The following is a 24194-nucleotide window of genomic DNA, read 5'->3' as shown; positions in this document are numbered from 1 at the left end:
TGAGTACATCTACACAGCAGCGTGAGCACTATCATTAAGTTCTGCCACAGAATTTCAGTACAGATGTTCAGTAAGCATGGTGGCTGTAGGGTCCCCAAAAAGAAAATTAATTTATGGAAATTGAGTTAATGGCTGATAGGTGCTGTCTCTCTCATCTGCCACTTATGGCACTGGGCTTCAAGTATTTAATGTTGAATAGGTCCCCTCAAATACTGAAGAATAGGAGAGTGGAGTTGAGTGTTAAGATCTGCATCGTTACTTTATTGCTATATACAATTGAAGAGCAGGTTAATATGAGAAGAAAGTTTAATACTATTCAAATATATCAGGTTGTAAGTTTTCGTTACTTATTTATTTTTGTTGTGTCCGTCATTTGGCTGTAGTTAGTTGTGGCATGATTTGTACAATACCTGTTATCACACTCTTGAGTATAGGCCTACTCCTCTGCCATCTTCATTCCTGATACATTTTTTGGACCTTAATACGTATATCATGTTCATCCTATTTTTTGTCATCTACAGCTTCTTAAAGGGAAAGTAAAGGCTGGAAAAGTGGACTGCCAAGAGCACGGATACACCTGTCAAAAAGCAGGCATCAGAGCTTATCCTACTGTGAAATTGTTTCCATATACTGGCTCAAAAAAGGTAAAAAATAATTGGAACATGTATAAAAACACTCTAAAAAGTGATTTAAACCTTTGACATTCTAAAAGATTACAAATATTCTTTCATTTAGTGTTGTCAGCAGTACACCATTTAGTGACCATTTTAATTTACAGCTCTGGGTTATTTGTTCATGGACACACCTAGTTTCCACTTCCTCACTCAGATCACCTACTTCCCCGATCTGTCTCTTTCACAGACAGAAGTAAAGACGTAAAGGAGTGCATGAATGTTTAATAATATAATTGCAATGTATACATAGATCAGCCAAAACATTAAGACAACCTGCCTAAAATTGTGTAGGTCACCTTTGTGCCACCAAAACAGCTTTAACCCAATGAGGCAGGACTACACACGACTTCTGAAAGTATCCTATGGTATAAGTCAACAATAAGTTAGCAGCAGATTCGATAAGTGTTTTAACTCGTGAGGTGGGGTCTTCATGGACTGGACTTGTTTTTCCGTTGGACCGAAAGTGTGTAGCAACTGGGAGTCCAGATTTGGTATCATTACACACTTTCGGTCCAACGGACACAGCATGGATGATCTTCGTGTCACTGCCCTGAAGGGCGGCTTCAAAACGTCAAATGACCGATTAATAGCAGAAACAAAATTTATAAATTGGTTCAAAGCTGTGCAGAAGGGTTTGAATAAGGACAACAACTTTCTATATTGGTATGAGATTGATGATATATGAACTGTCTCAGCCACTCTAGCTGAGCTTGTGAACTAGGAATTTACGATACCTCTGGGTCAGTCCTAAAGACAAGGTCTGTGAGCAATGGAGTAAACAAGGATCCTTATCTTACCCCATTTAGATGGTCTGTTTGTATTAAGGCATCTTAATGACGTATTTATGCTTGAAAAAAATATCTGTTTTCCCTTTTGATGTTGCATGTATATAAGCTGTCTGTACCACCAGCTTGCAAACTAACAGGATGTAAACCTGACGAAGGCTGCAAGGCCGAAAGCTTGTTTATTCTTATTCATTTGTAGTTAGCCAATAAATGGTATCAGCCTGATTTAAAACTTCTTGATATTATTCTATAGAATGCATTTGTGTGCAATGGCCACTAGATGGTGTGCATGCTCCTGGATTTATGCACATTGCAGCAAGTATGACAGGAAATACCCAAACAGCTTTTGTCTGATCTCATTATTTGAATAAAAGATAGGGCCATGAAATATAAATCCTTTTTTTTTCTTCAAAACACTTTTTATTATTTTATATGGCAATGTAAATTGATTGATGGCTCTGTGCACTCTGTATAGTGCTGTGTAATATGTTTATATAAATACTACAGAATAAGTAATATAACAATACAAGGTTGCATTAGCACTGAGATATTTCTTTTTCTTTTTTAATTGATATTTCACACAAGAGAGGAGTTTCACTTTAAATAAAGACCTATTCTAGCTCTTCTCCACCCATCCCTCTAATTTCTACTTTACTGATACTTTTAATTTGTTTTAAATCAAAAATGTAATTTCACTTTACCAAAGCTGATAGAAACCTATTTTATGATTACAGTCAGTGGTGTAGCTAAGGAGCTGTGGGCCCTGATGCAAGTTTTACATTGGGCCCCCCAAACACTCTATACATAACAATTGATACAGCTTAACAAAACCTGCCAATGGCAACTACAGCGTCATATGTGCAAGCAGGGGATGGGGAACGGCTTGTTAACCTCCCTGGCGGTCTATTAAAATCGCCAGGGGGCCGCACAGCATTTTTGTTTTTTTCTTGTTAATCATGTAGCTAGCCTAGCGCTAGCTACATGATAGACGCTGTGCAGCGGCATCCCCCCACCCCCTCCGATCGCCTCTGGCAATCAGCGCAAACAGGAAATCCCGTTCAGAACGGGATTTCCTGTTTGGCTTCCCCCATCGCTATGAGAGTCCCGATCCACCCCTCAGCGCTGCCTGGCGCTGAAAGGCCAAACTGCGCAGGGGGGGGGGGGGGCGCGGTGCGGCGGCTATCGGGAAGTACACGCAGCTAGCAAAGTGCTAGCTGCGTGTACCAAAAAAAAATGATGCAAATCTGCCCAGCAGGGCCTGAGAAATCCTCCTGCGTGGCATAGCCCGACCTGAGGTCGGGCTTACCGCCAGGGAGGTTGATGATTACTACTATTCAAAGTATCTACAGAAGTGATTATTATGAGCACAGGACCAATGGAGAGCTAATACTAGATGAGGGTGGGCCTTATGGGGCCCCTCTGGCCCCGATGGGTTCGCTACCTCTGCACCCCCTATTGCTACGCCCCTGTGCAGAATAATCTCTAATAATTCCCAGTGCAGAATACTCTCTTAACTGCTAAAATATAAGGTAGGGTCTGTTTTCTTTCATTTATGTTTGACTCTGTTTGCATTAAAAAAAATCTTGTTTTGCAGAAGGATACTCAAGGTGAACTTGTGGATAGCAGAGATGCCAAAGAAATAGCAAAGGTAGTAACCACAAGGATAAGCTATATAAAGAGTCACCAAAGATCACAGAAGAAGGTAAATAAATCAATGATTTAATTCTAGTAACTTACTTTTTGTTTCATAGCTTTTCCCATGCGTTTTATTATAATATGTTTTCTTTCTGCAGCAGGATTTTTGACTGCACTAACATTTTAATTATTAGACACTCCATATATATATATATATATATATATATATATAGGTATAAAACCCAGCATCTCCTCTTTGCTCTATTGCTGGGAATACATGGGTCATTTTTGCGGCAGATAGATGACTAGATAGATCATTCCCGACGTTTCGATCGTTTTTCCGCTGGATTCCTGATAGAGTTGAATGGAAAAAGATAAGAAAAACGAGCGAAAGATAAGAGAATCGAGTGGAGAATCGAGCGGCAAAATTAATCTGAGAATCGAGTGGAAAAAACGACCTGTGTATTCCCAGCATAAAAGATTATTTACAGCATGTAATATACTACCACATTTTTTTTTCATTTTTTTTAGCAGAACAGCATTCAAAGGGTTAAATCGTTGGACTTTTCAATAGCAAGCTCCCTGTAGGGAGATCTGCATCTGAACTGGTGATAACATTATCTGAACTGAAACACTGCCTAGAAATCTTTACTGGGTACATTACAATATAAATACACCAGTTATGAATAAAATGCAATGGCAGCTTTCAGATGAAATAAAACTGTACTTTGGGTACTTATGTAATACTTATGCACAAAAGCAAATATGATAACTGTATGGGATATAAAAAGTAGGTAAACACATTTTTATTGAATATTATGTCAGTGTTTAGTACCGCTTTAAAGAGAACCTGAAGTGAGATGCATATGAAGGCTGCCATATTTATTCCCTTTTAATTATGCCACCAGGACCTAGGAGCTATGTGCTGAAAAATTAGCCACTCTAGCTACAAGGCTGTAGGACCTACATTCAAGAAGAAAGCCGATCGCACATGCCCACCGTAACACCGATTGGTGCAAGGGACCATGTGGTCCCTGAACCAGATCAGCTCTGCAGTGACCTGCAATTACCACGAAAAGGGTGTGCGATTTCGCACAATGCAAAATTGCATATAATGCTTTTCAGTGGTGATGCTCACCTTCGGTCATTTTCCGCCTGCGATTCGCTAGCTTAAAAAAATTATTCCCGCCGCATAAAATCACAACAGGTGTATGATTCCCATAGACTGCTAGCAGGTGCCAGCAGACTATTGTGGGTGACCTGAGTACGAAATCACATAAGGGATATGAAAAATCATCCACGGGAAAACGCCGGTGTTTTCCGCAGACACGTGTGGCCTCTCCCTGGCTGTGCCTCTCTCGCAGCAGTACTGTGTTACCTCAGATCTGTGTTTTTGAGGTGACAAGAGCTGCTGAGAGGGGTCGCATAAATTTTGGTACAGTATGTGCTGATAAATTTTGGCGCCGCCATAGGCACCCATGTATAATGTCGCTAATATTGGATAGAGCAGTAAATTTGGGTGTCTTAGTCCCCAATGAAATAGTGGGCACCGGAACCGCCCACTATATTTTAAAATAATGGCCGCCTGCTATTATCTTGAGTTACTTTAGCGCCCAAATTTACTGTTATAGCCACTATTAGTGCTGTTTTACATTACTGTTAGGTATAAATTGTGGAGGATTAGTGTTAGGAGGGTGGGGGGTGGCTAGGGTTAGGCATAAAATAGAGGAGGATTAGTGTTATATACAGTGGGATGCGAAAGTTTGGGTAACCTTGTTAATCGTCATGATTTTCCTGTATAAATCGTAGGTTGTTACGATAAAAAATGTCAGCTAAAGATATATATATATATATATATATATATATATATATATATATATATATATATATATATATATATGTATGTATATATATATATATATATATATATATATATATATATATAGATATATATATATATATATATATATATATATATATATATATATATATATATATATATAAGATCGGATGTATGTGTCTATGTATGTATGTGCCGCGATCACGCGAAAACGCCTTGACCGATTTGAACGAAACTTGGTATATCCCTTACTACCTGGGATAATATGTTATGGGGGTCTCGCGTCCCCCCTGTCCACCTAGGCGGAGTTACAAACAGCAAATCAGATTCCACTAATTCATTTTAATGGAAAAAATGTAAAAGGCTGCCATTCTCACAGTAATCAAGCCAGAGTCCCCACACTTGGCACAGTTGGTCACTTGGTGACCAAGGGTACTAATTCAGGGAAAGTGGGCGGAGCATAAAACAGCAAATCGAATTTCAGCCATTAATTTTAAATAGGAAAATGTAAACTGCAGCCATTCTTACACTGTTAATCGCAGGGCTTTCAAGCTTGGCACACTTGGTCTGAAACTGCTGCCATTCTTACACTGTTTATGGCAGAGGCTTCAAACTTGCACCAGTCAGTCATTGGGTGACTGGTTTTCAAATTTGCCAAAAAGGGGCGGAGCCACAAACAGCCAATCAGATTTCCTGGGTGAATAAACTGCTTCCATTCACACATTTTTGATGCCAGGAACCTGAAAGATCATAAACTTGGTCATTGAGTGACTGTGTCATGGTTACAAAAAGTGGGCGGAGCCAAAACCACATTTCACTGGTCAAATATAAACTGCAGCCATTCTTACACAAACTTTGCACAGTTGGACACTGGGTGACTGGGATTAATGTTTAGGAAAATAGGTGGAGCCTACAACAGCAAATCAAAATTCACCTGTTGATTTTCATGGGAATATTTAAATTGCTGCCATTCTTACACTGTTAATAGCAGATGCCTCAAACCTGCTACAGTTGGTCACTGGGTGACTGGGGTTCAAATTCAGAAAGGGGGTGGAGCCACAAACAGTCAATCAAATTTGCTTAATTTCAATGGGAATATACAAATTATCGAAACCAAAGACCCTAAGCTCATAAACTTGATAATTGAGTGACTGTATGTCAAGGTTAGAAAAAGTGGGCGGTGCCAACAACTACATTTTTTACATGGGAAAATATAAACTGCAACCATTCTTACACTGTTAATGGCATGGTTGGCCACTGAGTCACGAAGATTAATATTTAGAAAGTGGGAGGAGCATACAACAGACAATCAAAATTCACCTATTGATTTACATTGCTACCATTCTTACACTGTTAATGCGAGAGGCCTCAAACCTGATAAAACCGCTAGCAGATCTGCAAAACGCTAGAGGTTTTTGAAGCAGATTTCTGAGCCATTCTAGGCATGTTTAGAGACGTTTTCTAAACATGCCTAGCGTTTTTTGGAGCGTTTTTGTGTAGCAGATTACAAATATTGTTACAGTGAAGCTGTTACTGAACAGCTAATGTAACAAAAACGCCTTGAAAACAGCTCTGATGTAGCGTTTTTCAGAGCAGTTTGAGCTTTTCCTATACTTTACATTGAGACAGAAATGCTTCTGCAAACCGCAAAAGTGCTCCAGGACCCACGTTTGCGGTTTGCTAAAAACCTCAAACCTCTGGTGTGCACCATCCCATTGAAATACATTAGCCAAGCGTTTTCACAGGCGGAAGTGGTTTGTGGAACCCTTTAAAAACCGCTCGGTGTGCAGCAGGCCAGTCAGTCATTGGGTGACTGGCGTCCAAATTCACTAAAGTGGGTAGAGCCACAAAGAGCCAATCAGATTTGTTAGATTGATTTTAGCCATTCTGTCATTGGCAAGGTTCCCAAACTTGACACAGTTGGTCACTGGATGATTGGGATTAATATTCAGGAAACTGGGTGGAGACTACAACAGCCAATCAAAATTCACCTATTGATTTTCAAGGGGAATGTTTACATTGTTACCATTTTTACACTGTTTCTGGCAGAGGCTTCAAATCTGGTACAGTCAGTCACTGACAGACTGGGGTGTACATTCTGTAAAGGGGGCGGGCCACAAACAGCCAATCAGATTTGTTTAATTTCAACGGAAAAATGTAAAAACTTATTGATGCCAAGGGCTCCAAAGCTCATAAACTTGGTAATTGAGTGACTATATGTCAAGGTTACAAACAGGGGGCAGAGCCAATTTTTACATGTAAAAATATAAACTGCAGGCCATTCTTACACTGTTAATGGCAGGGTTCTCAAACTTGACACAGTTGGTCACTGGGTGACAGCGATTAATATTCATAAAAGCAGGTGAAGCATACAACAGCCAATCAAAATTCACCTATTGATTTTCAAGGCGAATATTGAAACTGCTGCCATTCTTACACTGATAATGGCAGAGGCCTCAAACCTGCTACTGTCAGTCATTAAGTGACTGAGGTTCAAATTCACTAAAGGGGCTGAGGCACAAACAGCCAATCAGACTTCTTTGCTGGATAAACTGCTTCCACTCACACAATATTGATGCCAGGAACCCGAAAGCTTACAAACTTGGTCATTGAGTTACTGTGTGTTAACCACTTCTCAACCACAGGGTTTTTCACCTAAAAAACACAGCAATTTTCACATTTCAGGGAGGCAAGAGTTAATAGGCTTAATGGGGGTATAGTTTATAAAAAAAAAAAAAAAACTCACTGATGCTGATCAGTCACTAATGCTGTGTTAGTTATCTGAGATCCTCTCACGCATGATCTCAGGAAGGCTCAACACACACCATACAATCTTGGTTGTTCAATGTTACTACTTTCATGTAGTATAAGAGCTTATCCAATCAATCATTCAAGGTATTTTCAATCTGTTGGCCCTTATACTACATAGATTTGGTAAATCTGTACAACCAAGATTGTATGGTGTGTGTTGAGCTTAACTGTAACGGCATAGTGACTGATGTTTACACACATTATGAATGAATGAGCACTGCCATTGGCTTTGGCAGTGCCCATTCAAACTTGTAAGCACTTTGATTGATTTTGTGAACACATGTTCACATCAACCAATCACGGATCAGCGGGTGCCCGACACGTACGCGCCTGCATGCGATCGGTGCGCAATCGCACACAGTTGCAAAATAAACAGGAGCTGCTTATCTACGCCCCTGTGACTCAGGTGAATTTTAAAGGGGCGTAGATAAGTGTGGCAGAGGTTGCCAAATGGTTAAGGTTACAATAACTGAGTGGAATCAAAAACAGGTTTCCCTGGGAAAATGTAAACTGCAGCCCTTCTTCATTGTTAATGGTAGTGTTCTCAAACTTTGCACAGTTGGTCACTGGGTGGCTGGGATTAATATTCAGAAAAGTGGGTGAAGCCTAAAAAAGCCAATCAAAATTCAGCTGTTGGTTTTCAAGGGGAATATTTAGTTTGCTGCTATTCTTGCACTGTTAATGGCACAAGCCTCAAACCTGGTACAGTTGGTTATTGGGTCACTTGAGTTCAAATTCAGAAAATGGGGTGGAGCCACAAGCAGCCAATCAGATTTGTTTTGTTTTTTTACTGGGAAAATACAAATTATTGATGCCAAGAACCGCAAAGCTCACAAACTTGGTCATTGAGTTACTGTGCGTCCAGGTTACAAAAAGCGGGCAGAGCCAAAAACAAATTTCACTGGGAAAATATATACTGCAGGCCTTCTTACACTGTTAATGGCAGGGTTCTCAAACTTTGCCCAGAAGGTCACTGGGTGACTGCGATTAATATTCAGGGAAGTGGGTGAAGAGTATAATAGCCAATTAAAATTCACTTGTTGATTTTCAAGGGAAATATTTAAATTGCTGCCATTTTTACAATGTTAATAGCAGATGCCTTAAACCTGCTACAGTTGGTCATTGGGTGACTGGGGTTCAAATGCTGGAGAGGGGTGGAGCCACAAACAGCCTATCTGATTTCTATGGGAATATACAAATGATTGATGCCAAAGCTCACAGACTTGGTCATTGAGTAATTGTGTGTTAGGGTTAGAAAAAGTGGGCGGAGCCAACACCAGCCAAATACATACCCGGGCAACGCCAGGCCATCAGCTAATATATTATATAGGAGACAGTGATATTTGAGAAGTGAAATGACGTTTATTGGATTTACAGAAAGTGTGCAATAATTATTTAAATAAAATTAGACAAGTGCATAAATTTGGGCACTGTTGTTATGTTATTGATTCTAAAACCTTTAGAACTAATTATTTGAACTCAAATTGCCTTTAAGCTCAGTGACCTTTGACCTACATACACAGGTGAATCCAATTATGAGAAAGAGTATTTAAGGGGGTCAATTGTACGTTTCCCTCCTCTTTTAATTCTCTCTGAAAAATGGCAACATGGGGGTCTCAAAACAACTCTCAAATGACCTGAAGACAAAGATTGTTCACCATCATGGTTTAGGAGAAGGATACAGAAAGCTGTCTCAGAGATTTCAGCTGTCTGACCCTGTGGTCTTCCATTTCCTCAATATGTTCCTAACTGTGGAAACAGTTTAAGTTAAGGTTCAAAGTGGCAGACCAAGAAAAATCTCGGATAAACAGAAGCGACGAATGGTGAGAACAGTTAGTCAGCCCACAGACCAGCACCAAAGACCTACAACATAATCTTGCTGCAGATGGAGTCACTGTGCATCGTTCTCCGCCCACAGCACAAACAGAGCCTGAGGTAGCCAGCTTAATTTTGGAATAAGGTGATGTGGACTGATGAAACTAAAATTGAGTTATTTGGGCATAACAAGGAGCGTTATGCATGGAGGAAAAACAACATAGCGATCCAAGAAAAACACCTGCTGCCTACAGTAAAATATGGTGGTGTTTCCAACATGCTGTGGGGCTGTGTGGCCAGTGCAGGGACTGGGAATCTTGTCAAAGTTGAGGGACGCATGGATTCCACTCAGTATCAGCAGATTCTGGAGACCAATGTCTAGGAATCAGTGACAAAGCTGAAGACAACTACCCTAAACACTGCTCAAAATCCACTAAGGCATTCATGCAGGGGAGCAAGCACAACATTCTGAAATGGCCATCTCAGTCCCCAGACCTGAATATAATTGAAAATCTGTGGTGTGAGTTAAAGAGAGCTGTCCATGCTCGGAAGCCATGAAACCTGAATGAACTAGAGATGTTTTGTAAAGAGGAATGGTCCAAAATACCTTCAACCAGAATCCAGACTCTCATTGGAACCTACAGGAAGCGTTTATAGGCTGTAATTACTGCAAAAGGATTTAGGATTTACTAAATATTGATTTCATTTCTTTTTTGTGGTGCCCAAATTTATGCACCTGCCTAATTTTGTTTAAACAAATATTGCACACTTTCTGTAAGTCCAATAAACTTTATTTCACTTCTCAAATATCACTTTGTGTGTCTCCTATATGATATATTAAACTGACATTTTTTTATCGTAACAACCAACGACTTATACAGGAAAATCATGACGATTAACAAGGTTGCCCAAACTTTCACATCCCACTGTAGATAGGGCGTACCTACTGTATAATTGTGCTGCAAAGAAAAATGGGTGCAAAATAACAGTAATCGGTGCAAAATGACAGTAATAGAATTTCGGTCAGCAAAACAATGCGTCCGCAACACTAACAAAACATGAGAGCGTGCTAAGGGCCCAACTAGAAGCAATATGGGTAGAGAAAGAAAGCCCATAATACAGCACCACTCAAGATATATTCAAAAATGTAACAATTTATTTCACATAATAATAATTGACATAATGGGAGATTCAAGTATGAATAAAAACAGTTAAAAAAGACCTCATAGTCTTAAATGACCAGCTGCAATAATTCATATATTCAATGCATAAGTTAATGATAACACATATGTAGCAAATAATCTACTAATAAATAGCAAAGATAAACCAAACTGGTGGGCAACAATTTAGAGCCCACCAGTGGTAGAACCCGGGTTCAGTAAATGTAAAGTGCTTAGTGATAATAATTGCATATAAATATAAAACTGTGCAATGATGATACAAAAAACAAACTGCATATACCAACTGTAACAATATGAGCAGCCTAATAGGTAAAGTGCATATGAGCAAAGGGTGAGAAGTGAAAAAAAGAGAAGGATACTTAGCCCAGGATACTAATAATAAAGGCAGCTGGAAAAGACTGGGATCCCCTCAGACATTCCACCAGGTTCGCGGGCGTCACCCCGCTTTGACAGGAGGAGAGGACACCGTGCTCGTGAACGCCAAGCCGGCGTTTAAATGGAGAAAGAGGGCGTGCATCGGAGAGGCAGGCGTCAACCGGATGTGACGTCACCGCTATCCGGAAGAGAGGAGGAGGAAAGAGGAAGGCGGAAAAGACCACGCTGGAGCGCAGCATAGGAAGCTGAGAGGTGAGTAACCAAGGCAACCAGCACCCAGCAGTAGCCCAGAAGATGCGGAGATTGAGAACGCAGCCAGACTACCAATCTAGAGTCTGAATACATATACATATACATATGTCCAGCACCCAAGTCACAGCACAATGCATATAATACATACACATATCTATATATATATAAACAGCACGACAGCATATCAATAAACAACCCTATTTAAAGGGGGCATATAAATGTCCAAGGTGAAACTGTGCATCACCCCGACATCCTTGAGAACAAAAAAGGGGGGGGGGGGGGCCCGGAGGCACATCCAGATCCACAGAGGAATCCTGAATAATTGTCCAAAAACACCAGTAAGGAAAAATCCGGAATAAATGTCCTTCAACAGAAGAGGGGAGGCCTGTATAGACCAAAGCGAATGGGGTCCCATGGTGCACATAAAGTCCCAGAAGTTCATGTCCCATCTCGGATAGCAGGATAACAGAGTCCACACACTTGTCCATGTACCACATTCACATACATACGGTTCGGCGAATATAAGATCATATGCAATTAGATCTGTACATACAGAGAAGAAAGGAACAGATGTAAGTATACAAAAAATGCATAATTGAACCAAAATATACGACTGCATATAAATCGAAAAAATGCAAAAGATACATCTGTATGACAGATGCATAAGATTGCAGGAGCACATTATCCCAAATATCCAGACCAATCGATTTCTTCATTAATCCCACATGGTGACATACTGTCCAACTGATAAATCCATCTAGCCTCCCGCCTCAATAGAGCTCTGGAAACATCACCACCCCTCATACCTAATTTGATCTGATCTAGACCATGTACCTTTAGACCAGCTGTGGAACCCCTATGCATGGACAAAAAATGGGAGGCCACTGATGTTAATGTCTCCCCATTGTCCAGATCACGTTGGGCCAATCTGATTTTAGACAGATGTTGTTGGATCCTAGTTTTTAACATGTTTTTAGTCTGTCCCACATATATTTTACCACAAGGGCAGGTGATCGCATATATGACCCCCCTGCTTTTGCAGTTAAGGTACCCATTGATCCTATATTGTTTGGTACCTTTGGTGTCATAGATCATATTTTGGGGCTGCATATACATACAAATGTTACAGTCACCACAAGGATAGCTGCCTCTGAGTGGACCTCTACATCTCCTTCTTCCTTCAACATAATAACTTGAGCATAATCTGTCTTTGAGGCTCGGACATCTTTTGGCTGAAATAGATGCATTTGGAGTAATGAATTGTGCAATAGTCGTATCTGACAATAAAGTTGGCCAAGATCCATTAAGTATGCGATACAAATCCCTCCATTGATTGTTGTAAACTGTACTGAATCTTACCAGTTGACTAGTAGTTCTTGATGTCTGATGTAACAATTGGGACCTGTTCGCACCCTTGGCTCTTTGGTAGGCCTGCGAGATCACCCGCCTGGGGTAACCCCTATCTTTAAATCGATCTGATAATTCCCGTGCCTGTGAAAAGAAATCATTGGTATCAGAACAGATACGGCGTACTCTCAGAAATTGTCCAGTGGGAATATTATTGCGTAAAGGTCTGGTATGTGCACTCTGATAATGTAATAAAGAATTAACCGAGGTGGGTTTACGAAACAAATCCGTACTGAGATGGCCATCCGTATCAACTTTGATCTTGATGTCCAGAAAATCAATGTCTGTGGAGGAAACATGCCTGGTTAGATGAATATTCATGTTGTTATTATTTAAGGCACTCAAAAATCTGTCACAGTCTTCCATGGACCCCCCCCCCCAAAGCATAAACACATCGTCAATAAATCTGCGCCAGCCCATAATGTAGGGCTGAAACTCTTCCAGAAGTGGCCCAAAAACGATTTCTCGTTCCCAATAGCCCAGAAATAGATGAGCTATTGAGGGGGCACATTTCGCGCCCATGGCTACTCCACACACCTGTTTATAGAAAACTCCATTAAATAAAAAGTAATTATGACTCAAAATGAAATCAGCCAACCTCAAAATTAATTGTTTAAGATCCTCCTGATGATTGCTCTCCATGTTTAGGAAGTAGGAAATGGCTTTGAGGGCCCATTCATGTGAGATATTAGTATATAAAGATTCTACATCAAACGACACCAAAAGGGTACCTGATGGAACTGTGAGATCCTCCAAAGTTTTCAACAAGTCAGAGCTGTCTCTCAAGTAGGATTCCAGACTGGTCACATGTCTTTGTAGAAAGAAATCTATAAATTCACAGGAAGGAGCAGTTAGACTTCCTATTCCAGCTACAATTGGTCTACCAGGTGGACAAGTGGCATTTTTATGCACCTTAGGCAATAAATAGAGGGTCGGTATCACTGGATGTTTAACTGAAAGAAACTCAAACTCTTTTTTAGAGATAATACCTGCATTTCTAGCCATCACCAGAATATCATCTAGTAATGCCTTGTAATACTCTGTCGGATTTCCAGGCAATGGTATATAATTGTTGGTGTTCTTGAGTTGTCTGTATGCTTCCTTTAAATACATCTCCTTCAGCCATAACACAACATTCCCTCCTTTGTCCGATTCCTTGATTAGAAAAGAGTCATTATCAGATAAACTTTTTATAGCTTTTTGTTCTTCTTTACTCAAATTCTGACCCTGATTAGGGATAACTGGTAAACGTTCAATCTCTTTCCAAACTGTTTCAAAAAAGATTTTGACCACCGGGCAAGAGCCAAAGGGTATAGTGTACTTTGATCGAGGCCTGAAAAGCCGCGATCGATTACTCACCAAGTCATTCTGTTGGCTCTCTTGTAATAATGCCATCAAGTCTTCAAACACCTGTCTATCCAGGGACTCCATGTGTGGGGATGCCTCCGTACCTCCCTCAAAATATTTCTTGAATACAAGTTTCCTACAGAAAAGATACACATCTTTTAAGACTTCAAATTTGTCTAAACCTTTGGTGGGTGAAAATGTGAGTCCCCTTGTAAGTACACTTTGCTCGGCCATTGTTAGTTCATAGTTCGTGAGATTGATTACTTTTAATTCATGTGTTGTTGCTCCCTCAGGCGTTTCACTCGTGGAGTTGAAGGATCCCTGTGTGATCCCGTACTTATGCCTCCTACCACCCCTCCTTGTTCGCTTTCTGCGTCTATATCGCTGTCCGATAAAAAATCGCTGTTGGAGGCTGTGTCACTGGGTGCTGGGCCCCTAGGATTGTGTCCATTATGTGGTGGCTGTTGGGGACCTCCCTGGGGTGTGGGCTTGCTGGGTTTGGGATACCTCCTCCGTCTCCTCCCATTACCCCTATGCCTCCACCTATAGGCTGCTCCATTATCATAATCCTGACGATCTCTCATCAGTTTTTTGCGTTTGCCCTCTATGATACATTTTTCAAAATTGTCCATATCAATTTTCAACTGATTAAGAAAGGGCTGAACAGTGATGCTCCTGTTAGATCCCATTAGTGTGGTCTCAAGTGCCTTGAGCTCCACTTTTTTCATTGCCATTAATCTCTCATCATGTTCTATCAGCATGTCAATCACAATTGCTGAGCATTTAGCCAGGCCCTCCTCCCAGGTGGTCCTGTAACTGTCAGTGACCTCCCAGGCAGGAAATATCTGGACTCTAATGCCCCTGGGATAGATCCCTTCCTCTTTGTATTGTTTCAAACTATGTACATTCCACCACAATTTGAGATATGCTTTGTTCAAATCTTTGAATGTTCTACATAATTGTTTCATCTCGTCAGGTGCACCACTGCCACCTTGAGGGCCCGCCCCAGCAAAGGCTGTTTCAAACCTCCTATTCCAACCTGTCTCTAAAGTGTCAATAAAACCCTCCATATTGAATACACCCAATGTCAAAGAAGATAGGGGAAATTATTGTGCAAAAAAACACACTAAATTACAGTAATTAAATTAAATTTGTAAGGTGCTGGACCGAGGGGGTGGTATAAGGACAGAACCACCCCTGGTTATAGGATAGCAAAACAATGCGTCCGCAACACTAACAAAACATGAGAGCGTGCTAAGGGCCCAACTAGAAGCAATATGGGTAGAGAAAGAAAGCCCATAATACAGCACCACTCAAGATATATTCAAAAATGTAACAATTTATTTCACATAATAATAATTGACATAATGGGAGATTCAAGTATGAATAAAAACAGTTAAAAAAGACCTCATAGTCTTAAATGACCAGCTGCAATAATTCATATATTCAATGCATAAGTTAATGATAACACATATGTAGCAAATAATCTACTAATAAATAGCAAAGATAAACCAAACTGGTGGGCAACAATTTAGAGCCCACCAGTGGTAGAACCCGGGTTCAGTAAATGTAAAGTGCTTAGTGATAATAATTGCATATAAATATAAAACTGTGCAATGATGATACAAAAAACAAACTGCATATACCAACTGTAACAATATGAGCAGCCTAATAGGTAAAGTGCATATGAGCAAAGGGTGAGAAGTGAAAAAAAGAGAAGGATACTTAGCCCAGGATACTAATAATAAAGGCAGCTGGAAAAGACTGGGATCCCCTCAGACATTCCACCAGGTTCGCGGGCGTCACCCCGCTTTGACAGGAGGAGAGGACACCGTGCTCGTGAACGCCAAGCCGGCGTTTAAATGGAGAAAGAGGGCGTGCATCGGAGAGGCAGGCGTCAACCGGATGTGACGTCACCGCTATCCGGAAGAGAGGAGGAGGAAAGAGGAAGGCGGAAAAGACCACGCTGGAGCGCAGCATAGGAAGCTGAGAGGTGAGTAACCAAGGCAACCAGCACCCAGCAGTAGCACAGAAGATGCGGAGATTGAGAACGCAGCCAGACTACCAATCTAGAGTCTGAATACATATACATATACATATGTCCAGCACCCAAGTCACAGCACAATGCATATAATACATACACATATCTATATATATAAACAGCACGACAGCATATCAATAAACAACCCTATTTAAAGGGGGCATATAAATGTCCAAGGTGAAACTGTGCATCACCCCGACATCCTAGAGAACAAAAAAGGGGGGGGCCCGGAGGCACATCCAGATCCACAGAGGAATCCTGAATAATTGTCCAAAAACACCAGTAAGGAAAAATCCGGAATAAATGTCCTTCAACAGAAGAGGGGAGGCCTGTATAGACCAAAGCGAATGGGGTCCCATGGTGCACATAAAGTCCCAGAAGTTCATGTCCCATCTCGGATAGCAGGATAACAGAGTCCACACACTTGTCCATGTACCACATTCACATACATACGGTTCGGCGAATATAAGATCATATGCAATTAGATCTGTACATACAGAGAAGAAAGGAACAGATGTAAGTATACAAAAAATGCATAATTGAACCAAAATATAAGACTGCATATAAATCGAAAAAATGCAAAAGATACATCTGTATGACAGATGCATAAGATTGCAGGAGCACATTATCCCAAATATCCAGACCAATCGATTTCTTCATTAATCCCACATGGTGACATACTGTCCAACTGATAAATCCATCTAGCCTCCCGCCTCAATAGAGCTCTGGAAACATCACCACCCCTCATACCTAATTTGATCTGATCTAGACCATGTACCTTTAGACCAGCTGTGGAACCCCTATGCATGGACAAAAAATGGGAGGCCACTGATGTTAATGTCTCCCCATTGTCCAGATCACGTTGGGCCAATCTGATTTTAGACAGATGTTGTTGGATCCTAGTTTTTAACATGTTTTTAGTCTGTCCCACATATATTTTACCACAAGGGCAGGTGATCGCATATATGACCCCCCTGCTTTTGCAGTTAAGGTACCCATTGATCCTATATTGTTTGGTACCTTTGGTGTCATAGATCATATTTTGGGGCTGCATATACATACAAATGTTACAGTCACCACAAGGATAGCTGCCTCTGAGTGGACCTCTACATCTCCTTCTTCCTTCAACATAATAACTTGAGCATAATCTGTCTTTGAGGCTCGGACATCTTTTGGCTGAAATAGATGCATTTGGAGTAATGAATTGTGCAATAGTCGTATCTGACAATAAAGTTGGCCAAGATCCATTAAGTATGCGATACAAATCCCTCCATTGATTGTTGTAAACTGTACTGAATCTTACCAGTTGACTAGTAGTTCTTGATGTCTGATGTAACAATTGGGACCTGTTCGCACCCTTGGCTCTTTGGTAGGCCTGCGAGATCACCCGCCTGGGGTAACCCCTATCTTTAAATCGATCTGATAATTCCCGTGCCTGTGAAAAGAAATCATTGGTATCAGAACAGATACGGCGTACTCTCAGAAATTGTCCAGTGGGAATATTATTGCGTAAAGGTCTGGTATGTGCACTCTGATAATGTAATAAAGAATTAACCGAGGTGGGTTTACGAAACAAATCCGTACTGAGATGGCCATCCGTATCAACTTTGATCTTGATGTCCAGAAAATCAATGTCTGTGGAGGAAACATGCCTGGTTAGATGAATATTCATGTTGTTATTATTTAAGGCACTCAAAAATCTGTCACAGTCTTCCATGGACCCCCCCCAAAGCATAAACACATCGTCAATAAATCTGCGCCAGCCCATAATGTAGGGCTGAAACTCTTCCAGAAGTGGCCCAAAAACGATTTCTCGTTCCCAATAGCCCAGAAATAGATTAGCTATTGAGGGGGCACATTTCGCGCCCATGGCTACTCCACACACCTGTTTATAGAAAACTCCATTAAATAAAAAGTAATTATGACTCAAAATGAAATCAGCCAACCTCAAAATTAATTGTTTAAGATCCTCCTGATGATTGCTCTCCATGTTTAGGAAGTAGGAAATGGCTTTGAGGGCCCATTCATGTGAGATATTAGTATATAAAGATTCTACATCAAACGACACCAAAAGGGTACCTGATGGAACTGTGAGATCCTCCAAAGTTTTCAACAAGTCAGAGCTGTCTCTCAAGTAGGATTCCAGACTGGTCACATGTCTTTGTAGAAAGAAATCTATAAATTCACAGGAAGGAGCAGTTAGACTTCCTATTCCAGCTACAATTGGTCTACCAGGTGGACAAGTGGCATTTTTATGCACCTTAGGCAATAAATAGAGGGTCGGTATCACTGGATGTTTAACTGAAAGAAACTCAAACTCTTTTTTAGAGATAATACCTGCATTTCTAGCCATCACCAGAATATCATCTAGTAATGCCTTGTAATACTCTGTCGGATTTCCAGGCAATGGTATATAATTGTTGGTGTTCTTGAGTTGTCTGTATGCTTCCTTTAAATACATCTCCTTCGGCCATAACACAACATTCCCTCCTTTGTCCGATTCCTTGATTAGAAAAGAGTCATTATCAGATAAACTTTTTATAGCTTTTTGTTCTTCTTTACTCAAATTCTGACCCTGATTAGGGATAACTGGTAAACGTTCAATCTCTTTCCAAACTGTTTCAAAAAAGATTTTGACCACCGGGCAAGAGCCAAAGGGTATAGTGTACTTTGATCGAGGCCTGAAAAGCCGCGATCGATTACTCACCAAGTCATTCTGTTGGCTCTCTTGTAATAATGCCATCAAGTCTTCAAACACCTGTCTATCCAGGGACTCCATGTGTGGGGATGCCTCCGTACCTCCCTCAAAATATTTCTTGAATACAAGTTTCCTACAGAAAAGATACACATCTTTTAAGACTTCAAATTTGTCTAAACCTTTGGTGGGTGAAAATGTGAGTCCCCTTGTAAGTACACTTTGCTCGGCCATTGTTAGTTCATAGTTCGTGAGATTGATTACTTTTAATTCATGTGTTGTTGCTCCCTCAGGCGTTTCACTCGTGGAGTTGAAGGATCCCTGTGTGATCCCGTACTTATGCCTCCTACCACCCCTCCTTGTTCGCTTTCTGCGTCTATATCGCTGTCCGATAAAAAATCGCTGTTGGAGGCTGTGTCACTGGGTGCTGGGCCCCTAGGATTGTGTCTATTATGTGGTGGCTGTTGGGGACCTCCCTGGGGTGTGGGCTTGCTGGGTTTGGGATACCTCCTCCGTCTCCTCCCATTACCCCTATGCCTCCACCTATAGGCTGCTCCATTATCATAATCCTGACGATCTCTCATCAGTTTTTTGCGTTTGCCCTCTATGATAAATTTTTCAAAATTGTCCATATCAATTTTCAACTGATTAAGAAAGGGCTGAACAATGATGCTCCTGTTAGATCCCATTAGTGTGGTCTCAAGTGCCTTGAGCTCCACTTTTTTCATTGCCATTAATCTCTCATCATGTTCTATCAGCATGTCAATCACAATTGCTGAGCATTTAGCCAGGCCCTCCTCCCAGGTGGTCCTGTAACTGTCAGTGACCTCCCAGGCAGGAAAGATCTGGACTCTAATGCCCCTGGGATAGATCCCTTCCTCTTTGTATTGTTTCAAACTATGTACATTCCACCACAATTTGAGATATGCTTTGTTCAAATCTTTGAATGTTCTACATAATTGTTTCATCTCTCACAGTTCCATCAGGTACCCTTTTGGTGTCGTTTGATGTAGAATCTTTATATACTAATATCTCACATGAATGGGCCCTCAAAGCCATTTCCTACTTCCTAAACATGGAGAGCAATCATCAGGAGGATCTTAAACAATTAATTTTGAGGTTGGCTGATTTCATTTTGAGTCATAATTACTTTTTATTTAATGGAGTTTTCTATAAACAGGTGTGTGGAGTAGCCATGGGCGCGAAATGTGCCCCCTCAATAGCTAATCTATTTCTGGGCTATTGGGAACGAGAAATCGTTTTTGGGCCACTTCTGGAAGAGTTTCAGCCCTACATTATGGGCTGGCGCAGATTTATTGACGATGTGTTTATGCTTTGGGGGGGGTCCATGGAAGACTGTGACAGATTTTTGAGTGCCTTAAATAATAACAACATGAATATTCATCTAACCAGGCATGTTTCCTCCACAGACATTGATTTTCTGGACATCAAGATCAAAGTTGATACGGATGGCCATCTCAGTACGGATTTGTTTCGTAAACCCACCTCGGTTAATTCTTTATTACATTATCAGAGTGCACATACCAGACCTTTACGCAATAATATTCCCACTGGACAATTTCTGAGAGTACGCCGTATCTGTTCTGATACCAATGATTTCTTTTCACAGGCACGGGAATTATCAGATCGATTTAAAGATAGGGGTTACCCCAGGCGGGTGATCTCGCAGGCCTACCAAAGAGCCAAGGGTGCGAACAGGTCCCAATTGTTACATCAGACATCAAGAACTACTAGTCAACTGGTAAGATTCAGTACAGTTTACAACAATCAATGGAGGGATTTGTATCGCATACTTAATGGATCTTGGCCAACTTTATTGTCAGATACGACTATTGCACAATTCATTACTCCAAATGCATCTATTTCAGCCAAAAGATGTCCGAGCCTCAAAGACAGATTATGCTCAAGTTATTATGTTGAAGGAAGAAGGAGATGTAGAGGTCCACTCAGAGGCAGCTATCCTTGTGGTGACTGTAACATTTGTATGTATATGCAGCCCCAAAATATGATCTATGACACCAAAGGTACCAAACAATATAGGATCAATGGGTACCTTAACTGCAAAAGCAGGGGGGTCATATATGCGATCACCTGCCCTTGTGGTAAAATATATGTGGGACAGACTAAAAACATGTTAAAAACTAGGATCCAACAACATCTGTCTAAAATCAGATTGGCCCAACGTGATCTGGACAATGGGGAGACATTAACATCAGTGGCCTCCCATTTTTTGTCCATGCATAGGGGTTCCACAGCTGGTCTAAAGGTACATGGTCTAGATCAGATCAAATTAGGTATGAGGGGTGGTGATGTTTCCAGAGCTCTATTGAGGCGGGAGGCTAGATGGATTTATCAGTTGGACAGTATGTCACCATGTGGGATTAATGAAGAAATCGATTGGTCTGGATATTTGGGATAATGTGCTCCTGCAATCTTATGCATCTGTCATACAGATGTATCTTTTGCATTTTTTCGATTTATATGCAGTCTTATATTTTGGTTCAATTATGCATTTTTTGTATACTTACATCTGTTCCTTTCTTCTCTGTATGTACAGATCTAATTGCATATGATCTTATATTCGCCGAACCGTATGTATGTGAATGTGGTACATGGACAAGTGTGTGGACTCTGTTATCCTGCTATCCGAGATGGGACATGAACTTCTGGGACTTTATGTGCACCATGGGACCCCATTCGCTTTGGTCTATACAGGCCTCCCCTCTTCTGTTGAAGGACATTTATTCCGGATTTTTCCTTACTGGTGTTTTTGGACAATTATTCAGGATTCCTCTGTGGATCTGGATGTGCCTCCGGGCCCCCCCCTTTTTTGTTCTCTAGGATGTCGGGGTGATGCACAGTTTCACCTTGGACATTTATATGCCCCCTTTAAATAGGGTTGTTTATTGATATGCTGTCGTGCTGTTTATATATATAGATATGTGTATGTATTATATGCATTGTGCTGTGACTTGGGTGCTGGACATATGTATATGTATATGTATTCAGACTCTAGATTGGTAGTCTGGCTGCGTTCTCAATCTCCGCATCTTCTGGGCTACTGCTGGGTGCTGGTTGCCTTGGTTACTCACCTCTCAGCTTCCTATGCTGCGCTCCAGCGTGGTCTTTTCCGCCTTCCTCTTTCCTCCTCCTCTCTTCCGGATAGCGGTGACGTCACATCCGGTTGACGCCTGCCTCTCCGATGCACGCCCTCTTTCTCCATTTAAACGCCGGCTTGGCGTTCACGAGCACGGTGTCCTCTCCTCCTGTCAAAGCGTGGTGACGCCCGCGAACCTGGTGGAATGTCTGAGGGGATCCCAGTCTTTTCCAGCTGCCTTTATTATTAGTATCCTGGGCTAAGTATCCTTCTCTTTTTTTCACTTCTCACCCTTTGCTCATATGCACTTTACCTATGAGGCTGCTCATATTGTTACAGTTGGTATATGCAGTTTGTTTTTTGTATCATCATTGCACAGTTTTATATTTATATGCAATTATTATCACTAAGCACTTTACATTTACTGAACCCGGGTTCTACCACTGGTGGGCTCTAAATTGTTGCCCACCAGTTTGGTTTATCTTTGCTATTTATTAGTAGATTATTTGCTACATATGTGTTATCATTAACTTATGCATTGAATATATGAATTATTGCAGCTGGTCATTTAAGACTATGAGGTCTTTTTTAACTGTTTTTATTCATACTTGAATCTCCCATTATGTCAATTATTATTATGTGAAATAAATTGTTACATTTTTGAATATATCTTGAGTGGTGCTGTATTATGGGCTTTCTTTCTCTACCCAATAGAATTTCGGTCGTTTTACTAATATTCTCTTATCCACGATAGTAGAATATAAGTAGTTTAACCATAAGTCTGCTAACACTCACAGTACCCCAACTCTCACCTGAAGCCTCTATCGCTGCATAAACCTAACAGCCCCTCAACTACTGCTAACATTAACCACCCACCTATCTGAATGAACTGCAAAAAAGCCATAGGTGCAGCTTGAGAAGTATGGATTGCTATGCATCGAGTTTGTTGTCAAATGACCTACCGTATATGTGGCCAAATTTTAATTGAGGCCATTAATGAGTTGTAGAATAAATTTTGATGGATCTTATAGTTTGGACCCCTGTGACAAAAAAATTAGGTAGGGACAAACTCCGTCATTTAAAAATACTTACATTTTCTACATTATGATCGAATTTGGGAAGGGTTCAGCAAAACTACAAAATCTAATAAACTAATAAAAATACCACCAAAAAAGTCTAATTCGTGGGGAAAATAACACGATATAAATCATTTAGGTGTCATAAGTAGTGGTAAAGTTATTGGAAAATGAATAGTAGGAGCACTGAAATGTGAAAACACTGAAGGCTGAAGTGGTTAAACAATATGCCTGACTATCCTGCTGATCCTCTGCCTCTAATACTTTTATCCATAGACCAGTAATAAGCATGCAGATGAGATGTTTTTGACAAAGATCTGACAAGATTAGCTGCATGCTTATTTTTGGCATTATTCAGACACCACTGCAGCCAAAGAGATCAGCAGGGCTACCAGGCAACTGGTATGGTTTACAATGAAATACTGTAAATATGGCTGCCTCCATATGCCTCTCACTGCAGGTATTCTTTAATCTTCTATCATTTCATACAATTTTTTTTTCACAAGGTTTCCTTTATTTGCTTTCTCTACAGGATGAGTTGTAGTGGAATCCAACATATCACTGGTTACTTTTTATGGGGAGGATTTATCCCTTCAGAGTAAAAAGAAAAAGAATATAAGGTGGAAACCAGACAATGGACTGATCATCAGAAGTGCTGAGAACTCCCACCAACTTAGACAAATCAGTTGCCTTTTCCGTTCCCTCCTACAAGCATGTTCTGTTTGCTGGGAGTGTTTACCTGCACTACAGATTTTACACAGTATTTTTACCCTGTCAAAGCAAAAGCTGCACATTTGATTTGATGAGTGAAAGCATTACAACATCCCGCAGCAAAGTTGGACTTTACCAGATACGATTCCTTCTGAAGCAAGCTACATTACTTGCTTCAATAAAATCTTATTTTTATATGGATTACTTGTAGTTCATGCAGTAACTTAAACATTTAACTAAATACAATCTAAATATAAAACTGACGACATCCTCATTGATTGAGGCCCATTATAAGATGTGATAACTTGTTTGCGGCTTGTCCAGAGAAGATGGAATAGTATTGATGTAGAAGCATCCTATTGTGTGTGGGAGTGGGTAAGGGCTGGTTTCCACGGGTGACTGCCAGGCATCCCTTGGCGTATAAGTCAAAT

General features: G+C 40.7%; 1 protein-coding gene across 1 annotated transcript in view; it reads left to right on the top strand.

The window, feature by feature from the left end:
* DNAJC10 (DnaJ heat shock protein family (Hsp40) member C10) overlaps positions 1-23964 on the top strand; it is a 107963-nt gene extending 83999 nt beyond the window's left edge. The window contains exons 21-23 of the mRNA XM_068245414.1: positions 522-644; positions 3054-3161; positions 23585-23964. Of these exons, the coding sequence (XP_068101515.1) occupies positions 522-644; positions 3054-3161; positions 23585-23596 (243 nt within the window). The 3' untranslated portion in view covers positions 23597-23964. The remainder of the gene's footprint in view (positions 1-521; positions 645-3053; positions 3162-23584) is intronic.
* The last annotated feature ends 230 nt before the right edge of the window (positions 23965-24194 follow it).

This window comes from Hyperolius riggenbachi, chromosome 7, assembly GCF_040937935.1.
Source record: "Hyperolius riggenbachi isolate aHypRig1 chromosome 7, aHypRig1.pri, whole genome shotgun sequence".
Classification (NCBI taxonomy): domain Eukaryota; kingdom Metazoa; phylum Chordata; class Amphibia; order Anura; family Hyperoliidae; genus Hyperolius; species Hyperolius riggenbachi.
Note: the sequence above shows the minus strand (reverse complement) of the source record. Positions and strands in the feature narration are given on the sequence as shown.